We start from the raw sequence: 24,061 nt of genomic DNA, 5'->3' as shown, positions 1-24,061 counted from the left end.
TTGAGAGAGACGTACATACTGTGTACTATGCAGTGGTAGAATACATAATAATTTTTAATGATATTCTTTAAGAGTTTCTCTATTCTTATTATTGTCTGGTATTCTTTCATTGCTCGGTGGTAGTAGAGATATTCGTGTGAACATTCTCGTTAAGATCATGACACATGAGAGAGGTATGTATTATTACTCCAGTCCTGTTTTCTCCATCGCCTGCTCAACGGACTCGATCGTAATCGTATGTTCTTGTGTTGCTGCTGCTGCTGCTGCTGCTGAGGACGATGATGACGATGACGGACGATGTTGCTGCTGTTGATAATGCTGTCGTCTCGCCCGCGGCGGTTCCGGCGCCACCCCGCGCTTCCCGCTACGACTGCGGTGATGGTCTGTGACTGCAGCACTTACCCCAGGGGCAGTAGCCGCCGCCGTAGGAAGAGGAGGGTGATGTATTGCCGCTGCTGACCGTCTCGGGGGTGGTACGGCCGGGGGAGGAGCGCGCGAGCGTGAGACGGATCGCGGCGGGGGTGGTGGGGGTGGTTTGGGCGCCGTCCTAGTTTCCGGCTGCTGCTGCTGCTGCTGCTGCTCGCCTGGAACCGGGGAAGGACGCCGAGGTGTGCGCGCTCGTGCACGGGATCGACGTGGGGTGGGCGGTTCCGGTGGCTTGTGTTTTTCGTCGTCCGGTGCTGATCCCGTCCGGTGGAGGTGGACCACGCCAGGCGCTTCGCGTTGTGTGGCGACTTCTGAGAAGCTGCGCGGGGAGGTTGTTTCTGTTCGGGGGAGGAGGACGTCCTGCTCCTCGACACGTTTTTCCGTGGTGATCGTGGTGGTGGGACTTGTCGGGGGTGAGGGCTGGGTTGGTTCCGTGACTTGCACGTTTGGGGTTCGCACACCGGGCGGCGGGGACGGTGAACGAGACGAATCGTCTCGAAGGAGCCACTCTACTTGTGAGCAGCGCGCAACAAGACGTTTCGTGGTTTCGTCCGCCTCGGCAAAATGCGCGATTCGTTCAACATCTCCCTCCCCGTCTTCCCAACCGTCCTCAACGTTGAACTGGCGGTTGACCAGCAGTCCCAGTGTGCGGCGGATCTCATTGCGCTTGTAATGCGGTGGATCCTTGAGCTGCGTGTGCGCCAGCAGTGGGTGCAGCACACGCAGATACGTGTGACGCAGCGTGACGGCCTCGGCCGGCAAGTCCAGCAGGTTCCGGATGAGGATGTCGACCAGGACATGCAGGTCGTTGGTGTAGAAGTACTCACATGTCGCGGGGGTCGTGAAGATGAGATAGAGAAGCTTGAGCGTGAGGAGTTGGAGGGAAGTTTCGCCTAGACGGTTAGCATTGGTTGAATGACAGACTGGGGTCGCGAGGCGTACCCTCCCGGTTGAGTAAGAGAATAATGTTCTCGCCAAATGTCTTGTACCGGTTGCCGTGCATGGCGAGGATCTTGATGACCTTGTTCGTGGGCGGATTGGCCGTGGGGGAGCTGGGATCGTGCGCGCACACCATAAACTGCTCATTCAGCACAAGCTGCGATGGTCAGCCTATTTCCCCTTCCCCCCCTCTCCTTTCCCATTGAGGATCTGAAATACCCACCAAGACTCGAATCACCGGGTAGTGGTACGGATCGCTAGCGTCGTCGGAGAGCCCCTCGATGATATCGAACAAGTGGCGGACCAAGCCGTCCTCGACCTGAACTGTCCCGAGGAAAGACAACAAACACAATCAGCCCAGTCTATTCGCATAAAAAGAAATCCCCCTATCTCCGCCCCCTCTCAGGTTTGCAGCACACCCCTCCCTACCCAGATCCTCAAGCTTGACCCTCTGAATCCGCGCCATCTCATACAGCAGCTCCATCACCACGCGGCGATGCCGGCCGGCAAGCTGGACGAGGTGTAGCAGGCGCGGAAAGCATCCCTCCTCGTTCATTAGAAAGAACGTATCCTCGTGGCGCCGGCCGTCGACCAGTAGAAACGACGCGATCAGGCGCAGCGTGTCCCCGTCGTCCTCCTGCAGGAGGCTATGGATGATCTGGCGGCGAACGTAGTCGGCATGGTGTGTGAAGAGCGGCGACGTGCAGAGTTGGTACGAGCAGCGGGTGAGGTCGTCGGCGGTGCAGAGAATATCATCTGCAACTTTCCCCCTTAACCACTGTCTTCCCCAATCACCATATGAGGGGTCAAAAAGTTAGTACTACCTTTATATCGAACCGCAAATCCAAGAAACTCCCGCAGCGCATTGTCAATCCCCTCGTACGACTCGCCTGGGTTAGACACGATGTTCCTCAACTCTTGACATTTCCGATCAGCACTCATCTCGAATCAACTGGGTTGATCGAACAACGCCGTACCATTCCAGAATTCCTCCTCGTTCGCCAGCGTATACGAAACCTCGCCAACCTCCATTGCCTGCTGCGAGCGCTTGTCGTCGACTCAACTCTGCTTCGGCCGGCGAACGCATCCCGGAATCAGGAGTCGGTCCACGTCGGAGTTTCCTAGTTTAGATCAGTCGTAGGGACTTGGAGTGCTTGTCGATCTTGTTTCTCATTCGCTTCTCTCGTGATGCTGCAGATCACACAGCTTGGGCCAGCGGGCGAGCCGGACCGCGCTTCACCGCCTTCTTATCTTTACTCACTAACTAACCCTAACCCTAGCCATAGAGAAATCCATAACTGGTAGCATGTAGGTATTGTATACATGGACGTTATTTTCATGATCCATGGATAATCATAATCATACAACCCGGAATATCTACCGTCACTGAGCTTCATTATCCACTCTCGGCCGCAGTAATGGGTGCGCCTCGGTGTTGCTGCAATCGTTAGCCTGCCCCTTCAGCCAGAAGACGCTCGAGGGCACTTACAAAACGTATTCATCCAAACTGATCACGTCCGGATCGCTGAACAACAGGTAAAAGTACTTGAGCGTCTCCGCGAGCCAAAACGACTCCATCCCGTTCGACTGGAAGGGAACCTTGCGGGTGACGTCAAAGATGGCCGAGTCCGCCAGTTCCGTATGGCACGCCCGCGAGACTGCCAGGAACATCTGCCACCCTTTTTCGCGCCAGACTGGGTCTCCCGTCAGCCGGAACATGATGAACACGGATTCGATCGCCTCCGGTCGCAGGATGTAGGAGCGAGCCGGGATGTCGACGACGCCCGGCGGAAGTCTCTCCTCGCGGATGCGTGCCACTGCGAATTCCTCGTGGGAGAGGACCTGGGGCGACGGAAGGAGACTATCGATATCCTCCGGCTGGGCAGCGGGCTCCAAAGCTGGCTTCGAAATCGGCTTCTTTTCTCGACCAGGACCTTGTGTCAAGTCACGCTTGAGGATCTCGGCTTTGGTCAACTCCTCTTCGGTCATCTGCTTCTTCAGCTCGTCCTCTGGGTTGGATTTCGGCTGTTCCTTGGGCACTGGTAGCTCCTTGGATGGCGACGGCACTTCTACTTTCTTGATGACGGCCAACTGTCGCTCGTACCATTCCTGTGCTTCCTGAATCCGACGGTCCGATTCCGGATCAAGCACCTTGTAGTAACGCTCTTGATCCCACGGGCACGAACGCACGTCTTCGCAGGGGACCACCAGAAACTTTTCCGGCATGATGCCCGTTGTAGTCGATTCGTAGGCCCACACGCAGCCATCCGTCAACTTGGCAGCAATATCCAGGTCATCCCTGAGCCCAAACAGCTTCGAGCCGATGGCAAACATGCCACCCGCAAAGCATGTCAGATGCGTCCCTTCGTAGCTGTATTTGACTGGTTCCTCCTCTTTCTCCTCTGCTCCCCCTTTTGCCTTCTCCTCTTCCTCCTCATCTTCATAGTTGGGGTCGCGAATCTGCACAGTAGCCACAAATCGAATATCGCGATCCTCCTCCTTGATCATTGGCCGGAAGAGGAGCTTCTCGCGCACCACATCCATAGAAGTCTCGTACAGACGTCGGTACTTGTCTTCGAGTCCGCCCAGGAGCATGTACTCCTTGGGGAAATACTCGTAAGTGGAGTCCGACAGGCCCCCGAGCCCGAACGAGTCGTATTTCGAGCGGGGAGGCGACACTAGCCCTTGTTTCTCGCACTTGGGAGTTTTGGATGTTGATTTCGTTGTTGATGTCGATGTCGACGCTTGTGTTTTGCCAAGTTGGCTGTAGTCTGCCGGCTCGGCGTCGGCCGCGAGACCAGCGGGGGCATCTCGCTTCTGGATCGTCTTGCTTTTGTCCGTGTTTTTGACCGCAGTGTTGGCTTGCGACGAGGTCCCATCGCTCGCCTCGCTGGAGCCTTTTGCGGGACGCGTCGGCTTCTTGCACCCTGAAGCATCAACAAAGTGCGGCCACATGCCAGGCAGCCTCGTGCTCTTCTGGGATTTCTCCAGCTCATTGTTGATTCGCGCGATGGCGTCGTAGTACGTGTTGTTCCCCGTCAACTGGGCCAGACGCGTAAACTCTACGGACAAGGAACCCAGCTCCGCCAGAACAACCCTTCTACCCGCACGACGGGGCTTTGTAGCATAGATCCTGTCATCGTTAATTAATAATCACGACACAGTCGCATGTGCAGACTTACGGCGCCCACTTGTAGAACGTCATGGGCATTCGATTCGGTGTATCGAACGCGCCCATCAGTACGTCGGCTAACTCGACGGCCTTCTCCAACAGAACCGGATACTGGTGCCCGGACACGTCGTACGCACCGAGGAGGCCACCCAGGTATCGAATCACCGTTTCAAACAGCGGGATTTCCTCACGGAAGGTCGTGGTGAAGTCAATCTTCTTCACCTCCTCCACTGCAGCGGCGAATTCGTCTTTCAAGCCCATAATCCACAGCGTATCCAGGGCGTCGACCAAGGTGGCTCCCCAACCGGCAAACGGATCGCGGTAGCCACCCGTGATCGGGCGGACTTCGTCGTGACCCATCGCATGGTCCCGGTATCCTTCCCACGCGTGCACAAAGGTATCCTTGATTAGCGCGAGCTGTTGCAAGCGCCGCCGCTTCTCTGTCGCTGTCTCCTCCTTCAATGGAACTTGGAGCTTCGGCAGAGCTCTAGGGTCCCCGGAAGGAAGTTTGATGAGTTGCTCCGGGTCCACGGGAAAGTGCTCGGGCAGTTTGATCCAGTGCGGGGGCGATGATCCCTCTTCGTCACCGTCCACCCCGACGCGAGTTTCGTCCGTCGACGTTCCCTTCTCGGGTCGTTTTGAATCGGGTGTCTTCGCGCCAGGCTCGGGCTGTTCCGTATTCGCGGGCTCCGATAGCTCTGCCGACGTCGTCGTCAGTGGCCCCTGGTCAGGGACCGGAGCTAGGTCGGCATGGGCATCGGCATCGGTATCGAGGACACCGCCATCTATTAGTATATCGGTGCTCGGTTTGCCTTCCTGGACCTTATCTTCCGGCACGAATCCATGAGGCGACTTCTCGTTACTCTCACCCGCATCGGGGACGACGGGAACCTCCGCAGGAGGCTCCAGTTTAACGGCCGGCGCTGGCTTCGGATGTCGTTCGGCGAACCAGGCGCTTGTCCGGACGAGCTGCAGGACCACGATTGTGAAAACGGCGGCCAGAAGGAACAAGAGCCGCCCTCTGCGCGATCGAAACATGTTGGATTATCGAGTCGAAAAGAGACTTGGAGGGGAAAGGCGAAGGAGAGCAAGACTTCAAGAGACAGTACGAGTATCTGCGCCGTCCTGGTCCGGACTGGAATAAGGAATCCGTCGTGAAACGGAAGCGGCGAGAATTACAGCATCACCGTATGTCCAATGGCCTATCAACAGAAATAATGACCGCGAACACTTCGTTTTTCAGTTTTTATCAGTCAGGTTCAGGTCAAGAGCGAAAGGGCTGAGTTGGTGTTGCTGCGATTATTTTGGGTCGAGCTGAACTGAGTTCAGCCAAGGACGTTGGCAAGCAGGATCTCCTTTCTGATTTGACTGGCTCGAATTTTATGGGCATTTGACCATCAATCAGACCTGAACTGGTTTATCGCCTCCGCTTTGAGCTCCGAGTCGCCTTCAAACAGCTGCCACAGCATGGCTTCACAGCTGCTCCAGAGACCTGAAGTTCGAGAACGGCCGGTATCTAGTATCACGTGATCAGTGATCTGCGATGGACCTTGGTGTTGAGATCAATCGATTCATTAATTGAATCACCAACTGAAGCTTCATAGTGTCAAATCGATGATGTGTTTCTGTTCAACGCCAGAGCATTTCTATGAAACTAATGGATATCAAAGAGAAATGCACACATCCAACTGGGTACTGCATGATGCCATCAGTTATGATTTCGCTTAGGGCATCATCTGAATGCAGGCCAAAAACTGCGTCCAGTGTCCGTCGAGTACTTTTCACTCAGCCTCGAATCCCTGGCTTTGTCGAAGCCAATATTTAACATCTCTTATCACTTTTCTTGTCGTCTCCGACAGGGCCACCTCCAACACCACAGTCGGCCAGTCCTTGGTCCGCCCTCTGGGTATTCTGATTGAGCGATACTGTTTATCTGGTTTCTTCGTCCCCTCTTCTCCGGAGTGATTGGCGTCTGAGCCGGGTGTCAATTGGGCGTGCATCCCCATCGGCTCAAGGGCTCTCATCAGATACAGTGGAAGAGATCACCGGCGGCTCCTTGTTCTTCTGATACCGCCATTTGAACGAGCAGTAAACATTGTTTTCTGACAAATGAACGCCAGCTTCTGAAAATGGTATCATCGGGAGATTTGAGGAAGTCATGCGTGGACATTGCTTCATCTACACCTGTGAAGAGAACCAATTCACTGTCCTGCTCGTCCCGCGTTTTCTTGTACTGCTGCTTCAACCCCTTCTCCTCCCGAATGCTCCAGAACTGCTGTATCCCTGTTTGACTTCCGGTTCAAGTCCAGAAAGCCTCCGTCCCCATGGCTGCTTCCATCAGATGCTGCGTGTGTTTCTTGGGGCATCTTCATTTTGACAGGGTGAATTTTCGAATGAATTCCCCGCGAGGAGAGGGACTACTTGCAGTGTCGTGGACTGGTACTCTGCCATATACCCAGGACACCTTGTCTGGGCATGTTACTACTCCTTACCTAGAGGTACCTAGGTACCTAGGTACCTGTAGGTACCAGTGGACTCGGGTTAGGTAGGGTACCTTCCTAGAGATACCTGTCTGCCTGCATGAAGAAAGAAGTGTTTTGACCTTGCCGCCTTTCAGATACCAATCAATGACATAGACCTCGTGGACTCATGAGCGTATGAACTAATACTCGAAGTGCTCAAAATAGTTTATCCCTATTGACATCCCAAGCAAAACACCGCAACACCCCAGACCAAACGCCACAAAACATCATAGCGGCTCAAAGATCCATCGGCGCCTTCCTACCTGCTCGTGCCTCACTGCCCGCCTTCTGAAACTGATGGATCAGACCCAGCACTCCGGCTCCCTTGACGACGGCTTCGACATCGTTGTCCTCGTCGACCCCGTCGCTGTCATCCGTCTCTCCGGCAAGATTTAAGCGCCATGATCCTTCCAAGTTCCCATCGCTGATCGCCACCGCACCCGTGGAGTCGTCACCGCGATGATCCGCTTGGGCCTGAACCTGCGACGCGTCCTCTGATTCTGCGACATTGGCCAGCGTGTCGCCGGTCTGGCGAGATGCGCGAAAACGGCCTTGCCCGCGGTCCTGAGGGGCCGTCCGGAATCCTGACGCGGACGGCTGATGGTGCGGATCCAGCAGCATCGAGGGCAGCGGAGACGGGGCGGTGGTCGGTCCACGCTGTGTGGGCGGCCGTCCCATCGGCCCGGCCAGTGGGGATTGCGGGAACGGCGGCCGCAGATTCGTCGCATCCCGCGGCGCATCCATGGTGCCCAGACCCGGAAAGGTCGGCGGTGGATGGAAGCGCCGCCGCGGAGCGCCCGTGCGCGGATCTGTCCCGTAGCTGTCCAGGAAGCCATAGTACGACGCCAGCATCTTCCCGTCCTTGGTCGAGTAGTAGTCCTCACGGAGGTCACGGCCGGGTTGGCCAGCGCCGCCCTGCGTGATAACATTGGTGCCCTTTTGGAAGTTGAACACGGCGAACGAACACACGTAGCCCAGCCCATCGACATGGACGGTGAATTCTCGGAAGAAGTCGATGATGCGATCGCTGCAGCGGGTGAGGCTGAACCAGAGCACAAACGGTGTGAAAATCATGCTGAGGATTTCCTCCAGGAAGATAACGATTTTTCGCTGGTAGAGCATGGTGAACTCCTGCCGCACCTCATCCGTGTGCATACGTCCCGTCCAATGTGCCGGGCAGTAGTGCGTGTACTTGATGACCTCCATCAGGGCAAACTCTGGATCAAACACGTCGGTCTCCTCCGGACATAGCCCGCGGGCAATGGCCCAAACGCTGCCAAGCAAGCCCAAGTAGAACAGCACCGTCCGGTCATGGGTGATTTCAAAGCCCAAGAAGAGCTCTGGGTCCAAGATCGACGCAAGGGCCAACACGGAAGCAAGCGCTCCAGCGATGAACGCCACAAACCGAGACAGCTGTGCCATCTTGTCCTGCGGAAATTGGTCGACATAGCGGTTGGCAAATGGATACGACATGTTGATGCGGCGCTGAAAGAGGTGCCACAGCTCGTTGAATTCCCGGAATTTCCACTCGGCCAGGGGCGTGTACTGCCGCGATCCAATTTGCGAGGGATTCTTTTGGTACTCGTTGAAGTAGCGGAAGAAGTAATGCATCATGAAGTAGACGACCATGAATGGTGCAGTGAAGATGTTCAGCGCGCCGGCGATGATGAAGCGCCGGCGAAGTCCCTCGCTCAATGCACGCCGATGGGTCTCTCGGAGGAAGATGGGACGCACTTGACCTTGCTTGTTGAACACATAGTCCATCACGCACAGATGCAGATTCCACTCCAGGGTGCGGGAGAAGAGCTGCCGGTTCCGCAGGAAGGGCAGTGGCAACGTCAGGTCGAGGATTTCCTTGTTGAACAAAGCAATGAGGTAGTTTTCCTTGCGCATCAAGCGATTGGCTATGTCGTGGGCATCCATGCGCTGTTTGGACTGGGTGCCCAGGAACCTCCGGTGTTTGGCCGACACCGGGGCTGACGTGCCCGGATTGGCGTCTCGCAGCGTCATCAGGCGGCTGACGACCTCCTGCCAGGAAATGGTCTGGATCTCCGAGTCGGTGACGTTGAGAAGATACAGGTAGAAGTCATGTATTTGGCGGAGACGCGGAAAATCCAGAATGTACTGCATGACCTTTGCGATCCAGAGAAACGTCAACAGCCACAAGAGGAGGGTAGACGATGTCGACATGCGGGCCATGCATTTGGGGACTAGGATCTCCTCCAACCTCTGGCTGTTCCGCACCTCGCGGTAGTTAATACAGTTGGTCAAGAAGGTGGTGAATCCCACGACGAAAGCTAGCGTCAACAGATTCAAGATTCGACTCAGCGTGATACTCCAAATCCCATTGCCCAGATAATACATATACACGTCGTCCAGAAAATTGTCGAGGTTCTCAACATTTGTCCAACGCCACATGGCTTTGTCCCGCGGGCTGGCTGACGCCAGGCCCGGGATACCGCCGTCTTCTCGCGGTCGCGGCGGGCCCGGCGGTGGTGACGGCGGATGGAGAGGCTGCTGTGCTCGGGCGGCCTCCCAACGACGACGCGACGCATCCGGCGACTTCCACCTGCTCGACGTGGCGCGTGGTCGATGATGTTGAGGAGGCGGCGGCGGCGGCGGCTTGGGATCGTCGTGGACGTCGGCGCCCTCGACGAGGAGCGAGGCCGGCACGTCATCGTCGCCTTCCTCCGCTTCCGGTGCGTGCGGCGACGCGCGCAGCCATTGCGGTCGCGATGCATGGCTTCCTCGCAATTTCTTCCTCGCTGGCCTGCTGTCGGACGTCGGTCCCGAAGGCTGCTGGCCCAGAAACGCCGCGCTCTGCGTCGTCACCTGGCTGTCGGCGTCGTCGGGGCGAGGTTCCTGCGATGGGACACGTCGACTCTCCTCCCGCAACGCCATCCCGGCTCGCTCCTCCACATCGGAGATGTCCGAGGCATCGTCGTCCTGCCGGATCGTCTCGTAGATGGACGGCGAGCCCGTTGACCGCACCAATCGCGATAAGATATTGGGGTTCATCGTGAGCGTTGTGTACTTTTGGACGCCCGGAAACGGCACAGCGGCTCAAGTCATGGCTGCGGTGCAATTGGGCGGATGATCAGGACCTTCAGCGGAGTGTGGGCGCCGGGCGGTCATATGAAGCTCTGGCCATCTGTCACTGGCATGGGCATTCGATCTGCTCTTGTCCCGTGCCTCGTGAGGCCGATCGACGGCGTGCCAAGCCCGCCGTCTTGGCGCATAATCACGTGATAGACCATGGGTGCCTCAGGCATGAACATCCTATCCCTGTGGCCTGTGCTTGGGAGGGCATGGCTGCATGCTGTGGGACGGAGCATGGAGTGGCAACGACTCGAATCTCAAGTGGCACAACGGGAGCATGGACTCGACCCGTTGTCGGCAGAGTGTTGACATCATCGTTTCTGCGGAGACCCTCCATATCTCCGCGTGAATCGTATCTCGGATCTCATTAGGTATGAGAGAGACTCCGTAACCTACTCCGTACCTGTCATAGTCTAAGCACTATTGATGGCGTGGACTTGGGTTGTCATGGAATGCGATTCTAGTGGCTAAATTCAGTTCATATCCAAATCCTTGCCAATAGTAGTCGAACTAATATGTAATAATGTCAATGAAAAGCGTTCTCGACGTCCGTCCCATCACCGAAACCTCCCGAGAATCGCCGCTCTGGCGGGAACAAGTCAAGTACGGAGTACCTTAAGGTACATAACCAATGTATGTACATACCTCCATGGAGCCGGCGATGGCTCACTCCGAGTCATCCTTGTGGCATATAACGGCATAACCAAAGTATCCGCCCCTGGCAGCAACAACATCCCCCCCCGTGCGTCGTATGCACCGGGCCGCCCTGCCCTGGCATCGTGCCGGAGGAACCGCCTTCAAGAACCAGCGTTCATGCAGGGGATCCGCTCGGCGCGTGGCCAGTGCTGACATAAGCAGCAGTCTTGGCGCTTGGCGTAAGACTGTAAGTACAAGTACTGTACATGTAGTGGAGGGGAACGGCCCGTCTGGTCCACCGCTTTTCCCCCTTCTCCCCAACAAGGGAGCGAGGAATTGCTCATAATTCGCTCGACAAATTAAACCAAAAAAAAAAGAAAAAAAAATTCAATTAAAAAATCACAAAGAAATTGAGGTACTATACAGAACAGTCAATACACCCTCTGACTCGGAACCCCCCAACTCCCCAAGTGCTCTCTCCCGCCTTCTTTTTCACCCCCCCTCGTATTTCCCAGTGTATTCTCCCCCTCCCCCGCCCCGGCGCCCGCTCTTCTTCGCTCGCCCCTGTAGACTGACTTTTTAGAGCCTATTCTTCTTCGGGGCCGGCATGCGCTTCGCCAATCTCGGCATTCAACCCTTCCTCTCGCCGCTCTGAAGTGATTCTAGGGATGCGAGTTCCCTTTGCTGATCTCGCCATTTCAATTCCCTCCATTGCCCTCGACTCATCGCTGTATCCTCCCCCTTCCCTGCCAACTCGCCGTCTCGCCGTCCATCGCCCCGACGACCGTCCCCGGATCCCTCGGCGATCCTGAACCGTGCTCCATGCGGTGCGGCACTGTGTCCTGAATTGACGAGTTTCATCGCGTCGACTGGCAGCGAGGCAGGACATCGCTGCCGCCCACGGATTTCAAGATGGAGGACGAACGTCCGAATATGGCGCGTCGCAATTCAACGCCCTACACCCGCCCCTTCGAGCGACGGCCCAGTAAGAAATCCTCCTCCACGGATCGCCATGGCATCGTGTATCCAGACATTCTGCCGCCTCACTCCACCATCCGAACCGTGACTCCCGATTCGGCCGACGACGCGGGTGCTCAATCGCCCCTGTCCGAGTCCGACTTCGTGACCCACAGCCTGGGCCCGTCGCCGCGCTCGACGGTCCGCTTCAAGGGCTCGGATCGGGACCGCGACCGCGACTTCAGCCCGTATCAATCTTCGGGCGCGGACGAAGAGGATGCGATGCCTCCGCCGCCGCCGGAACCCGCCAGGGTGCAGCGGGCCCGCTCCAAAACCACCACCTTGGAAGACCAGAGAAGCGAGATGTCGCCGGCTTCCTCGGGCCGCAGGAATCGGCTGGGGTCCATCAACACTCCGGCGGCGTCCCTGACGTCCAAGGTGTCGCGGGAGTCTGTCGCCTCCATCGGCTATCCGTCCATCATCCAGTCGCCCAATGCATCCGTGACTGGTTCCTCCGGCCAGTCCAGCGGCAGCAGCCGTCCCCGTCTGACCAAGGCGCCCCCAGCCGACCTCCAGAACGCGGCATCCCGCACCCCAGCATCGAGCGTGTCCCCCGTGTCGCACGCAGACTCGGCCAGGATTTTGCAGCTGATGAAGACCACTTGCGGGAGAATGCATGGCATCCTCTCCTTTCGGACCGGCCCCAACAGCTCCTGGACCTCGGGCTATTGCGCAATCAACGTGGCCACGGGCAGTTTGATCTACCAGGCCAAGGGCGAGGTCGCCCTGGCCAAAACGCTGATTTCGGATCTGCGCGGTTGCCGCGTCCGCACCCTCTACGACTCCGAGTTGCAGACCACGTACCTCAACGTGTCCACGTACTCTTCGGGAACCACGATCCAGCTAAAGCCCCATGTACATGAGACGTTTGATTCATGGTTGGCCGCCCTGCTGTGCTGGCAGCCAATCCGCCCAAAGGGCGTGCAGAACAAGCGGACGAAGCCGCAGTCCGTCAACTTCGGCGAGCGCCGTCTCGTAGACCGCCGAAGAAACTCCGAGAGCACGATCCAGAAGGAGGCGGCCATCATCAAGGTCGGCACAATGCATCTGTGGGAGCAGCCGAATGCGAGCGGGCCGCCCCGGTTAAGCCGGAGAGCCTCCTCCCAGCGCCAACAGCAACAGCAAGGGCAGCTGCAGGAGGAACGTGCACGCTCGTCGGCGTGGCAGCAGGTCAACTGCACGCTGCAGGAGAATGGCTACTTCAAGCTGTACGCCAACAATACCCTCAAGGTCACTATTCCCTTGTCGCAACTGTCGCGGTGTGCCGTGCAGCAGCTGGAGCCCTCGGTGTTGGATGACGAGTACTGCCTCGCCATTTATCCGCAGTACGCCGCCCAGCCAATGACGGAGCCCCTTTCGCGGCCGGTTTTTCTCTCGCTGGAGAGTCGGGTCCTCTTCGAGGTGTGGTTTGTATTGCTCCGTGCTTTCACGACCCCGGAGCTGTACGGGCCGGAGTCCGCACTGTCTGATGACTCCAAAGGTCAGACTTCCACAACCGACATGTTCCGGATCGAACGGACGCTCCATGTCCGGATCACGGAGGCAAAGTTGAGAAGACCAGCCGACCATCAGCCTCCGAGGAGCCGGACTCAGTCCCGTACTCCCGGCGGCGACAAAGGCCCCGGTCATGATTACTATACCGAAGTATTGCTGGACGGTGATGTCCGAGCCAAGACCGCAGTCAAGCAGAACACGACAAACCCGTTCTGGCGGGAAGACTTCACGTTCTCGGACCTGCCACCCGCGCTCTCCAACGTCTCCGTGCTCTTGAAGACTCTGAATTCGTCCCAGAAGGATTGGACCTTGATCTCTCGTAGCCCGTATACAATAGACTCGCAGGACAACCCCATGGACATCCTGGAAGATCTCGAGGTTGCCTCGCACGACGCCAACTGCGGCCGAGTCGACATCCGCCTCGACGAGTTGGAGCCGGGCGTGGACCACGAGAAGTGGTGGCCGATTCTGGACGAGCGGGACCAGCAGGTCGGGGAGATGTACATGAAGTTACGGCTGGACGAAATTGTGGTGCTGATGTCGCAAGAATACGAGCCCATGTCCAAGCTCCTGCACACGTTTCCCAACAACCTCACGCTCAACATGGTCCAGGTTATCCCGTCCGAGCTGAACCAGTTGTCGGAGATTCTGTTGAACATCTTCCAGGTTTCTGGACAGGCCATCGACTGGATCTCGGCACTGATCGAGGACGAGATCGATGGGGCCGGAAAAGACACATCGGCAGCAACGCGTCTGCGGTACGCAACGCGGCTCCACTCCAACGAATCCAGGGAGTCGGCGCACGACCGCGAGGTCATTGTGCGAGACCTGGGCCGATCGGCCACGATTGAGGCGAACCTCCTCTTTCGGGGCAATTCATTGCTCACCAAGGCGCTGGAGATGCACATGCGGCGGCTCGGACGGGAGTATCTGGAGGAGACGATCGGAGAGAAGATTCGGGCCGTTGACGAGAAGGATCCGGACTGCGAGGTGGACCCGGGCCGCTTGAGCCGTCAAAATGATCTCGATCGCAACTGGAAGAACCTTCTGTCATTGACGAACCAATTCTGGGAGGCCATCTCTCAGTCGGCGTCGCGGTGTCCGGCGGAGCTGCGGCTCATCTTCCGGCACGTGCGTGCCTGCGCTGAGGACCGCTACGGCGACTTCCTGCGGACGGTGACGTACAGTAGTGTTTCAGGGTTTCTGTTCCTTCGGTTCTTTTGCCCCGCGATTCTGAACCCGAAGCTCTTTGGCCTGATGAAGGGTTAGTGCGGTATTCCGCCGGAAACCATCTTGTGTTTGCTGACGGACAATGTAGAGCATCCTCGACCACGAGCCCAGCGCACGTTGACTCTGATCGCCAAGGCGCTGCAGGGGCTCGCGAACATGACCACTTTTGGAAGCAAGGAGCCATGGATGGAACCGATGAATAAGTTCTTGAATAGCAATCGGTCGTCGTTCAAGCAGTTTGTGGACCAAATCTGCGCGATCCCCGCGGACCGGCCCCCGCAGACCGTGTCTCCGCAGTACGCGACACCGATTCACATCCTCGGACGACTGCCACCGACATCGCGAGAGGGCTTTCCGAGCCTTCCGTTCCTGATCGACCAAGCGCGGAGCTTTGCGGTGCTGACGAACCTGTGGCTGGAGAAGTCGGCCGGCCAGCTTGACGACATGCAGGACATCGAGCCTAGCCTGGCCAAGTTCCACGAGCTCGCTCTGCAGGTGCAGCAGCGGACGCGGGAGTGTCTCAGCAAGGCGGAGCAAGCCGAGCGGCCGAGTAACAATCTGGAGGTCAAGTGGGAGGAGCTGGTCGAGTCGATGGATCGACAGGCGACCTTCTACGACGAGTCCTCATCTATCCCGACGACTCCGGGTGTGGAGGTGCCGTCCTTTGCCGGGGGCAACCGCAACTCCACGGGGTACTTCTCCTCGCGGCCAGCCATGCCACGCCGATCCACGGACACTGCCTACACCGAGCGACGGCTGGCTCCCGATGAAACAGAAGCCCCGGAAGCGGAAGAGGATGAAGTCGAAGGGGGAGACGAAGAAGAACAGGACCAGACCCCGCCGAGCTCGGCGTCCGCCACATTCGACCACTCCCGTCTGCCGTTCGAAATGTCGCAACCGCAGCAACAGGAGCAGTCGCAACCGCGCGGCAGCAGTGTCGCCAAGACGATGTCGAAGAATTCGTCGCAGCACTCGCTTGAGAGCCCGAACGCGACGACCACAGAACCCAACAGCAGCAAGTCTCGCCAGTCCACGCTGGGCCGGGACACGCGCAGCAAGTACCGGGGATTCCTGGAGCTAGTCCCGGGCCAGTCGCGACGCAGTAAACACAAGGGGGAGAACCGGGAGAATCGAGAGGAACCGAGTGCACAATAAAAGAAAAAAAAAAAAAAAAAAGAAAAAACAAAATATTACCCACTCTCACCATGACTAGGTACTACTTACTATGAGCATGACTTGATTGATTTTGGATGACGGAATTTTATGTTGTACATGTATGCTGATGGCTTTTTACTATCATACTCATATTTTCTTCTTTTCTTTTTCATCCTTTCATTGTCTCTGACACAAGCATCGACGGTGTTGGATACCCTGTGGTGAATTTCCTTTTCTTTCCCCCTTCTTGTCCTTGTCCTGGTCCTTTGGACGGACAAGTATGTTTCCTTTTTACTTCATGATGAAAGATTTTTTTTGGCATATGAGCTGCGTTGTGTCATTTTAACTCTAGAATCGCGATCTGTGTTTTTCAAATTCCAACTCTTCGACGCGGTGTATTTTACTCCGTATGACAAGAATTGAGCCATATACAGTACATACATTTTTTTTCTTGCCCTTGACCAACCTTGTTCCTACTCTATCCTAGTCATTTACCCACGACTATATCCCATATGCATCTCTATATGACTAACTACCTACCTATATCACAGATTATAGTTATCATTGGGAAAGGCAAGAGCATGGTTACATCCACAAACACACCTTCCCACTTGCCGTGCCCCCAACCACCCAGTTCCGCGTCCGATGCATCACCGCCACCGCCGGGACCGCTGTGATCACGCTACTGTCCTCGCTGCCGAGCTGTGCCAGCTGGTCGCCGCCCGCGGAGTACACGTCGACGAAGCGGTTCATGTTGGCGATGCAGAAACGCTGGATGTGTGGGTGGGATTGGGGTTGTTGTTGCCATTGGGGGCGGAGACTTTGCATACCGTCAATAACAAACCAGTCATTCACAAGGGTGATAGAAGAGAGAGAGAGAGAGAGAGAGAGAGACCTTTCTAACATAGATAAATAACCCTATCGTCGTGGATGGCTCTGGAACCTCTTGAATGACGTCGAACTTTTAACGCGTCAAAGCTCCTGTCTCTTCAAGCGGACTGGTTCATTACCGTGTTTCTCTCAGGAAGAGCAGATATAGCAGATTAACAGTCGTCCACAATAAATACTGATCTGCGCTCACGTGTTCGAACCCAGTTGTTGAACAACGGGAGATCCCTTGTAGCCCGTTGACGGCATAGAAACCTCCTCTTCATCGCGGTCCAGGCAATGGATCAACCCGAAGCGCAAGTCTCTACCAGCAACGGGCAAAATCAACCAAATCCCGTCGCAAAGCGCTCGGCTTCTGAAGATCTATCGCCCTCACCCGACGCCAAAAGAATCAAAAGCGACCATGATGGGAGCGAAAGTCCATCGATAGGGGGGAGAAAAAAATGCTTACATTGTCACCCACCGACCAGTCTGGCAATTATGCCGTACCACAACATCGGGCTTCATTTCGTCGTCCGAGAGTCGATGTCCCGGCTCCCAGGTTGCGATGCCCCGTTTGCCAAAGTCGTACAGCTTGATCGTGTCGTCGTACGAGGAGGTTGCGATGTGTCCCGTGCTGCTGAACGCCGCGTGTGAAACGGAGAGGCGGCTCTCGTGGATGCCGATGGGTTGCGGCTCCTCTTCGGCCGCAGAGGACGACGAGGAGGAGGAGAGCATCCGCAAATCCCATAACCGTAGCGTACGATCCAGACTCGCTGTCGCAAAGATGTGCGGCCGGAAAGGGCAGAGGCTGAAGCCACCGATTTTCTTCTCGGAGAGCTGCCATCGCCTCTGCCTGGATGATTCTGAAGCAGGGGTCCGAAGGTCATGATGCCCAAATGCCCCGTCTAATGTTGTCCAGTAGATCGAGTGCGGATCGTCGTCAAAAGCCATGTCGATGCCCGAGATGGGCTCGTCCGTCGTCGCCGACTCTGGCGCGTAGACTTCCGTCGACGTCATTTTCTCAAGGTCCAGCTCGCGGATTGAGCTGTCGTAGCTGGCTGTGTAGAGCCGTGTCGGGTTCTGGGGCTGAATGAGCATCGAGCTGATGGTGCGGGTATGTGGTTTGAGTGTCGTTATCACCGGGTCGGGGTCGTCGTCCTCTTCTCCCTCTTCGTCAGGGTTATCCTTTGCGGGCCGTTCTTGGGATGCGTCGAAGACGCCGAGGTGACCCATCTTGTCTCCGGCGAAAATCAAGGGTTTTGCTTCATATGGGTGGAAGGCCATGGCGTAGATCCTCTCAGGCGTGACTTTGATTCCTGCAGAACATCAGTCCCTGTTCGTGTGCACAAAGGTACGGAAGATCATACGGTTCGGCTCCCATGCCTCCCACAACTTCAACCCACTCATCTCCTCGCGCAGCGCTTTCAGCTCCTTATCCGTGGTCTTCTTCACATCCTCCTCTCCAAATGTCCGCTCATACGGCTTCGCAACGCCTTTCACCAGTGTATCCACCCCTAAAAGCGCATCCCCGCTCAGCTTCTGCCCGGAAACGAACATGTTATCCAACGTAAACGTATCCGACCGCCGTATCCGCTTTTCGCGCTCCTGCTCACGTGCTTCCTCCGCGGCTTCCTCGGCCTTGCGCTTCGCGATCTCGCTGTCGGCTGCCAGCCCGCGTAGACGGGACGACATGCGGCGGACCACGGGGGTATCAGGCTCCTTCTTCGGCTTCTTCGGCCCTGACTTCTTTTTCTGTTGCGATTTGTTACTATCCGACGGTTTTGGCGGTTTTGTAAACAGTCCCGCGGACTGCGCCTCCAGCGTCAACTTCTTGAGCAGCGCATCGCGTTCGGCGATGTTCGCGAGGCGTTGCTTCTCGAACTCGGAGAGTTCCGAGTCGCCTTTGAAGTCGGACATGGTGTACGCTTCTGGATTTGAGTTAGGCGCTTTCGCGTTGCAAGGGCAATGGCAAGGAGAATGGCAATAATTCTGTTGAATTGATTCTTCAGAGGAATCGCCCGGCCGGATCTCGACGCGTAAAGTGGAACGCGGAATCACGTGACTAATCGATAAGCTTTGATCAAATCGAGTTAAGGCTTGGGCCAAGGTTTCGTCTTTAGTAGAGGAGCCTCCATGGAAAAGTGAACTGTTGATCAGTTAGTTTATCGGGCCTGCTTTGCAATGTCCAGGCTGCTGCTTGGGTCTGCCGAAAGATCGCCTTTGCAATTCTTTGCGCATGCGCGAAGATCGAGATCGCTGCATCGTAGCCTGAGCACGACAAGTTTTCTCCATTCTTCAGTACCGGAGAGCGGCACACCTACAGAATCAAGACAAGAACAACAAGATGCAAGCACCGAAAAGACGGAAGAACAGCCTGCCGTGTCCCGAACCGCATACCTCAAGAGACGAGCAGCGCAGCAGCTCGCTAAGAAATCGCAAAAGACACCGCCCAAGAAGTCCACTCTGACAAAATCAGAGCGCGCAATCTTCAAGAACCTGCTGGCTAAGCTCGAAGGGTCGAGCGACGCACCCATCGTATCGGAGAATCCGATCCCGCAGGACGCCAAGCCGACGAAGGAGTCGCAGGAGATTTCGGCGATTCTCCGGGATGCGCGGGAGGAGTTTGATAATCGGGAGGCGCCGAGTGTGCGGTGGGCGGATGAGGATGACACTACTGCTACTACCGCACCGAGGAAAGAGGATAGTAAGCCCGATCGACAACGAGCTCGGACGGAGCCCGGCGAAGAATTAGATCGCGTTCCGGAATTCATCGACTCGCCAACCGAGCATGAAACTGACCCGGAACTCCTCCGGGCCGACCTGAGCGCGACGAACGCTTTCCAGGCCCGCGTGCAAGAGGAGAGCGAGGCCATTGAGAAGGAACTCCAGGACGCCGCTCGCAGTGGAGTGGACGATTACACGCTGCTGCAGCTCTCAGAGCGGCTCGTCTTTGGGCAATTAGAGGAAGCCATCCGGGGAGCACAACAGTCCGAGTCACAATCCGACGGTCAGCCGGTCCCCGCACCGCCGGACGGTGAGGTGGAAACGCAAACCCAGACAGAGCCCGAGCCTTCCCCCGCGGCGGTTGCATCGGCAGTGTTTGCGCGCACACTGGCGTTCACAGTGCATCTCCTGCGGCAGGAATACCCCGGGTCCCCGATCATCCGGGAAGTCCGTGCGCTGATCGACGCCCATGGCCGGATGGCGCGCGTCCTCGGCGCCAGCACGAGCCTTTACAACGAGCTGATCAGCTTCTACGGGGACACGCAGAACGACCTGGCGACGGTGGTCGCACTGCTGCGGGAAATGGAGGAAACGGGCACGGAGCCGGACATGATCACGCTGCGCACGGTGCAGGACCTCGTCGCGGCGCGCAAATGGGCGGCGCTGAGCAGGCGGCAAGAGCGACGGCTGCGTTCGACGCGCGACCCGCGTCGGTACCTGGCGAACTACGACGAGTCGGAGCGGTGGCGCGCGGTGGTCGCCAAGGATCCGGATCTCCAGGAGCTTGTTGGGACGAAGTCACGAGCTGGCTGGGTGGATTGGGTCTCGAAACGGTTGAGGGGGGAGGAGGTGATGTCCCCGCGACGCGAGGCGGATCGCGTGGAACCGGGCTAGAGAAACCGATGATTGTATTATACAACCCTACTCCCATATAATATACAGTTCATAATCCATTACGAAAGGAGAAGAGAAGGCTTTTTTTTTCTTTTTTTTTTAAATCTTCAATCCCCAACTCCGACCCAACCCCACGGCCGTACCAGCAACGAAGCCAAGATACGACTTGATATCCGCCCACTTGTTGCCAATGGCCCGCGAGTCCTCTAGACGGCGCTGCACAAAGCCCTCCGTGAACGCAAAGTCGAGGCTCTGGTCCTGCGTCATGACGAGCTCGGCGCTGGCATAGACGGACGATACGGCAAGGCGTTTCGTGTACCAGGACGAATCGACCGACTTGTCGCCGGCCATGTAAAGGATATCCGACGCGAGAGCATGTAGCTCAGAGAGGGAGAGAGGGATATTAGAAGGGAAGGACATTGTTGCGAGGGCCTATATCAACTCAGCAACATTTCCTCCAAACCACGGACAGGAGGAAACGGGGGAACAAGGACGTACATCCTGCCACCGATGAATCACATCACGATTCATCCTCAACCGTTCCAGGATCAATATCTTGACCTTATCGTCCACGGACGCGGAAGAAGGCAACCCCTCAAAAAGACCACCACTTTCGACCTTCCCCCGCAGCAACCCTCGGCGACTCGCCAGCCAGTACAGAATTAGATCCATCTCCTGTTGCGGGAACAGCTGGATGGACACGTCAAGGAAGCCGACATCGTGCGCACCGCGGATCAGGGCCTCCTTGGTGAAACCGTGCGCGGGGATGTGCTCGAGCGCGGCCGTCAGGATGGCGGTCTGCGAGTTGGTGTATTCATGCGTGGGGAGGCGGGGGTGGAATTGCGAGTGGAAGGGTCGTAGACTCGTTGCTCCCGAGACCCTCGGTATTCTCCGCGGCGTGGATGGTCTGATCGATGTGGCTCTGTTGATGCATTGCGCTGTCGAGGAGGGGTGTAGTCGTTGCGAGACGAGGCTCGCCGCCGCTGCAGCGGTTACTGTTGTTCTTGCCGCTATTCGGTGGTTGATTACGAGGGCCATTTTGTGTGCAATTGTCTTGATCTCTGAGAAAGACGGGGAAGTTGATCGGACGGAGAGTGAAGAGGTTTGGCTGGCATGAATGGTCGTACTAGCGTTACCGTAATTTACACATAGCTCATATAATTTTAGCATAATATCTGTATTACGGCGTATGCCGATTTCAAGATCGGCATGCATAAATAACCCTATCGTCGTGGATGGCTCTGGAACCTCTTGAATGACGTCGAACTTTTAACGCGTCAAAGCTCCTGTCTCTTCAAGCGGACTGGTTCATTACCGTGTTTCTCTCAGGAAGAGCAGATATAGCAGATTAACAGTCGTCCACAATAAATACTGATCTGCGCTCACGTGTTCGAACCCAGTTGTTGAACAACGGGAGATCCCTTGTAGCCCGTTGACGGCATAGAAACCTCCTCTTCATCGCGGTCCAGGCAATGGATCAACCCGAAGCGCAAGTCTCTACCAGCAACGGGCAAAATCAACCAAATCCCGTCGCAAAGCGCTCGGCTTCTGAAGATCTATCGCCCTCACCCGACGCCAAAAGAATCAAAAGCGACCATGATGGGAGCGAAAGTCCATCGATACAGAGGATTGCTATTCCGGAGAAGGTAGACTATCGCAACGTCAAATACTGCGAATATGTGCTGATTGTTACAGCCCGCAGTGATCGAAGAACGGAATGGCGAGATCGAATTCCGTGTCGTCAACAACGATGGCTCCCCAGAGAGCATCATTATCCTGACTGGCCTCAAATGCCTGTTCCAAAAGCAACTCCCCAAGATGCCCAAGGACTACATCGCACGACTTGTGTACGACCGCGCGCATTTATCCATGGCCATCGTCAAAAAGCCGCTGGAGGTGATTGGCGGAATCACATTTCGAGAGTTCCGACATCGCAAGTTCGCAGAGATTGTCTTTTGCGCAGTCGCGTCTGATCAGCAGGTCAAAGGGTACGGAGCGCATCTCATGGCACACTTGAAGGACTACGTCCGGGCCACATCCCCCGTCATGCATTTCCTCACGTATGCGGATAACTACGCAACGGGGTATTTTCAGAAACAAGGGTTCACCAAGGAGATCACGCTGGACAAGTCGATCTGGATGGGGTACATCAAGGATTACGAGGGCGGAACCCTCATGCAGTGCTCCATGTTGCCCCGAATACGCTATCTTGAAGCCCCAAAGATGCTTCTGAAGCAGAAGGAAACGGTTCGCGCCAAGATGCGCGTCCTGAGCAAGAACCACATCGTCCACCAACCGCCCGAACAGTGGGCCACCACCGGTGTCGTCACCCCAATCGATCCGCTTTCGATCCCGGCGATCCGGGAAACGGGATGGTCGCCCGACATGGACAAGCTGGCGCGCGAGCCGCGTCGCGGGCCTCACTTCAACGAGCTGCGCCGCTTCCTGAATCAGATCCAGAACCACAAACAGGCATGGCCGTTCTTGCAGCCAGTCAACAAGGACGAGGTGCCTGATTATTACACCGTCATTACGAATCCAATGGACCTCTCTACCGTCGAGGAAAGACTGGAGAATGATTACTATTCTTCGCCAAGGGATATGCTCGCCGATCTCAAGCTGATATTCAATAACTGCCGGCAGTATAATGACCCATCGACCGTATACGCGAAGTGCGCCAACAAACTGGAGAAGTACATGTGGAGTCTGATCAAAGAGATCCCGGAGTGGCATGACTTGCTTGAAGAACAATGAGCTGCATATGGTTTCGGAGTTTAGGCTGTTGCAATAGAAATCGGGTTGGGGTGCTCTCCCTGCTGCACCAACAATGCCATGGCAGGAACCTTGTAACATACTACATAGTATCATGATCATTGCATACCCACCGTATCAAAAAGATTCAATCATCGTAGGCGAGTTTGACTGCACAGACGCTTACCCTGCTTCATCAATGCGATTTTCACCAAACCATGTCCTGCACATTCAGAAGCACCGCGGTAATGATCGGATGGAAAGGTTTCGAGATTCGTTATGCTGAGAATAACGGCACGAATAATAATCCAAGTTGCTACTGCTGCTGAGAAGTCTGTCGAGTAAATGCCTGTTTTGATTGATCAAGATACGTACGACTCAGCAGATTGAACCGAGTCATTGTCTGGTCCCGTCTGATTTTGTCCCGAACGCGGTTGATCGGCAATGATAGACCAGGCGATGGCTGGAAGAATTCAGCAATCTTGTCAACTTATACCGTAGACAAATCTGGGCCAGAAGTACAGTCGTTTGAGTGCCATCGTCAACCGGTTGTTGTTGGGGACTGTCCATAGAGACTGGATGGAGATCTTGAAGAGGTTGCCACGGCACACGGCCAAACCTCGTTCCGTCAACCTCTAGTTTCCATACCTAGGTACCTAATAATTCAACTCCAAGTACTCCCTCCCGTTCCTTATCCTTTCTCCTTTCTCTGTGCCGGATTTTGCTTTCCCTCATCTCAATTGCTCTCCCTCGTCCGGCTCCTGTCCGGTGCTCGCGTACCTACGTAGCTTTAGGTACTTCTTTCGCAGCGCCAGGACAGCCTCCTTCCCGATCGAGACGCCGTCTTTCTCCCTTCCAACGCGTCTCAATTTTTTATTTTTTTATTTTTTTTATTCTTATTTTTTTTCCCCCTTTCTACTCTGTTAAACTCTTCGCTCTCCAATTCGTCTCCCATCCTTCCTCCGTCATCAGTCCGTCTCCCACTAAAGAGAAAGGGGAAAGCAAATCTTCCAAAATACCGCTCATCGGAGTCCAATCCATCCCCCGGCAGCTCTGGTCGCTGTCGAGACGCGGGATCCCTGTTCGCGCCATCCTTTCTCGTCCTCACGCTTTCTCATTCCCATCTCTCCTC

The 24,061-nt window shown here is 56.0% G+C and overlaps 10 protein-coding genes across 10 annotated transcripts; 3 read left to right on the top strand and 7 right to left on the bottom strand.

Moving 5' to 3' along the window:
- Positions 1 to 183: 183 nt before the first annotated feature.
- VTN31DRAFT_1627 (uncharacterized protein) lies at positions 184 to 1,501 on the bottom strand (the record flags this gene model as incomplete). Its single annotated transcript, XM_069401705.1, has 2 exons — positions 184 to 1,319; positions 1,369 to 1,501. 2 exons carry the CDS (start codon positions 1,499 to 1,501, stop codon positions 184 to 186), a joined length of 1,269 nt encoding a protein of 422 aa, XP_069264483.1.
- Positions 1,502 to 1,717: 216 nt separating this feature from the next.
- Positions 1,718 to 2,397, bottom strand: VTN31DRAFT_1626 (uncharacterized protein; the record flags this gene model as incomplete). Its single annotated transcript, XM_069401704.1, has 3 exons — positions 1,718 to 2,121; positions 2,190 to 2,282; positions 2,343 to 2,397. 3 exons carry the CDS (start codon positions 2,395 to 2,397, stop codon positions 1,718 to 1,720), a joined length of 552 nt encoding a protein of 183 aa, XP_069264482.1.
- A 351-nt stretch (positions 2,398 to 2,748) lies between these two features.
- Positions 2,749 to 5,575, bottom strand: VTN31DRAFT_1625 (uncharacterized protein; the record flags this gene model as incomplete). Its single annotated transcript, XM_069401703.1, has 3 exons — positions 2,749 to 2,803; positions 2,855 to 4,498; positions 4,548 to 5,575. 3 exons carry the CDS (start codon positions 5,573 to 5,575, stop codon positions 2,749 to 2,751), a joined length of 2,727 nt encoding a protein of 908 aa, XP_069264481.1.
- A 1,721-nt stretch (positions 5,576 to 7,296) lies between these two features.
- On the bottom strand, positions 7,297 to 10,077 carry VTN31DRAFT_1624 (uncharacterized protein; the record flags this gene model as incomplete). Its single annotated transcript, XM_069401702.1, has 1 exon — positions 7,297 to 10,077. The coding sequence occupies one exon, from the start codon at positions 10,075 to 10,077 to the stop codon at positions 7,297 to 7,299; it is 2,781 nt and encodes a 926-aa protein (XP_069264480.1).
- A 1,629-nt stretch (positions 10,078 to 11,706) lies between these two features.
- VTN31DRAFT_1623 (uncharacterized protein) lies at positions 11,707 to 15,690 on the top strand (the record flags this gene model as incomplete). Its single annotated transcript, XM_069401701.1, has 2 exons — positions 11,707 to 14,569; positions 14,624 to 15,690. The coding sequence occupies 2 exons, from the start codon at positions 11,707 to 11,709 to the stop codon at positions 15,688 to 15,690; spliced, it is 3,930 nt and encodes a 1,309-aa protein (XP_069264479.1).
- Positions 15,691 to 16,275: 585 nt separating this feature from the next.
- VTN31DRAFT_1622 (uncharacterized protein) lies at positions 16,276 to 18,477 on the bottom strand (the record flags this gene model as incomplete). Its single annotated transcript, XM_069401700.1, has 3 exons — positions 16,276 to 16,510; positions 17,030 to 17,876; positions 17,928 to 18,477. The coding sequence occupies 3 exons, from the start codon at positions 18,475 to 18,477 to the stop codon at positions 16,276 to 16,278; spliced, it is 1,632 nt and encodes a 543-aa protein (XP_069264478.1).
- Positions 18,478 to 18,741: 264 nt separating this feature from the next.
- On the top strand, positions 18,742 to 20,178 carry VTN31DRAFT_1621 (uncharacterized protein; the record flags this gene model as incomplete). The annotated part of the gene is made up of 1 exon (XM_069401699.1): positions 18,742 to 20,178. The coding sequence occupies one exon, from the start codon at positions 18,742 to 18,744 to the stop codon at positions 20,176 to 20,178; it is 1,437 nt and encodes a 478-aa protein (XP_069264477.1).
- Positions 20,179 to 20,277: 99 nt separating this feature from the next.
- VTN31DRAFT_1620 (uncharacterized protein) lies at positions 20,278 to 21,216 on the bottom strand (the record flags this gene model as incomplete). The annotated part of the gene is made up of 2 exons (XM_069401698.1): positions 20,278 to 20,610; positions 20,677 to 21,216. 2 exons carry the CDS (start codon positions 21,214 to 21,216, stop codon positions 20,278 to 20,280), a joined length of 873 nt encoding a protein of 290 aa, XP_069264476.1.
- Positions 21,217 to 21,650: 434 nt separating this feature from the next.
- On the top strand, positions 21,651 to 22,932 carry VTN31DRAFT_1619 (uncharacterized protein; the record flags this gene model as incomplete). Its single annotated transcript, XM_069401696.1, has 2 exons — positions 21,651 to 21,824; positions 21,874 to 22,932. The coding sequence occupies 2 exons, from the start codon at positions 21,651 to 21,653 to the stop codon at positions 22,930 to 22,932; spliced, it is 1,233 nt and encodes a 410-aa protein (XP_069264475.1).
- A 149-nt stretch (positions 22,933 to 23,081) lies between these two features.
- Positions 23,082 to 23,499, bottom strand: VTN31DRAFT_1618 (uncharacterized protein; the record flags this gene model as incomplete). Its single annotated transcript, XM_069401695.1, has 3 exons — positions 23,082 to 23,245; positions 23,305 to 23,392; positions 23,452 to 23,499. 3 exons carry the CDS (start codon positions 23,497 to 23,499, stop codon positions 23,082 to 23,084), a joined length of 300 nt encoding a protein of 99 aa, XP_069264474.1.
- Between the last annotated feature and the right edge of the window lie 562 nt (positions 23,500 to 24,061).

The sequence above is a fragment of the Thermomyces dupontii genome (assembly GCF_041956625.1).
Source record: "Thermomyces dupontii strain NRRL 2155 unplaced genomic scaffold VTN31scaffold_1, whole genome shotgun sequence".
NCBI classification, from domain to species: domain Eukaryota; kingdom Fungi; phylum Ascomycota; class Eurotiomycetes; order Eurotiales; family Trichocomaceae; genus Thermomyces; species Thermomyces dupontii.
Note: the sequence above shows the minus strand (reverse complement) of the source record. Positions and strands in the feature narration are given on the sequence as shown.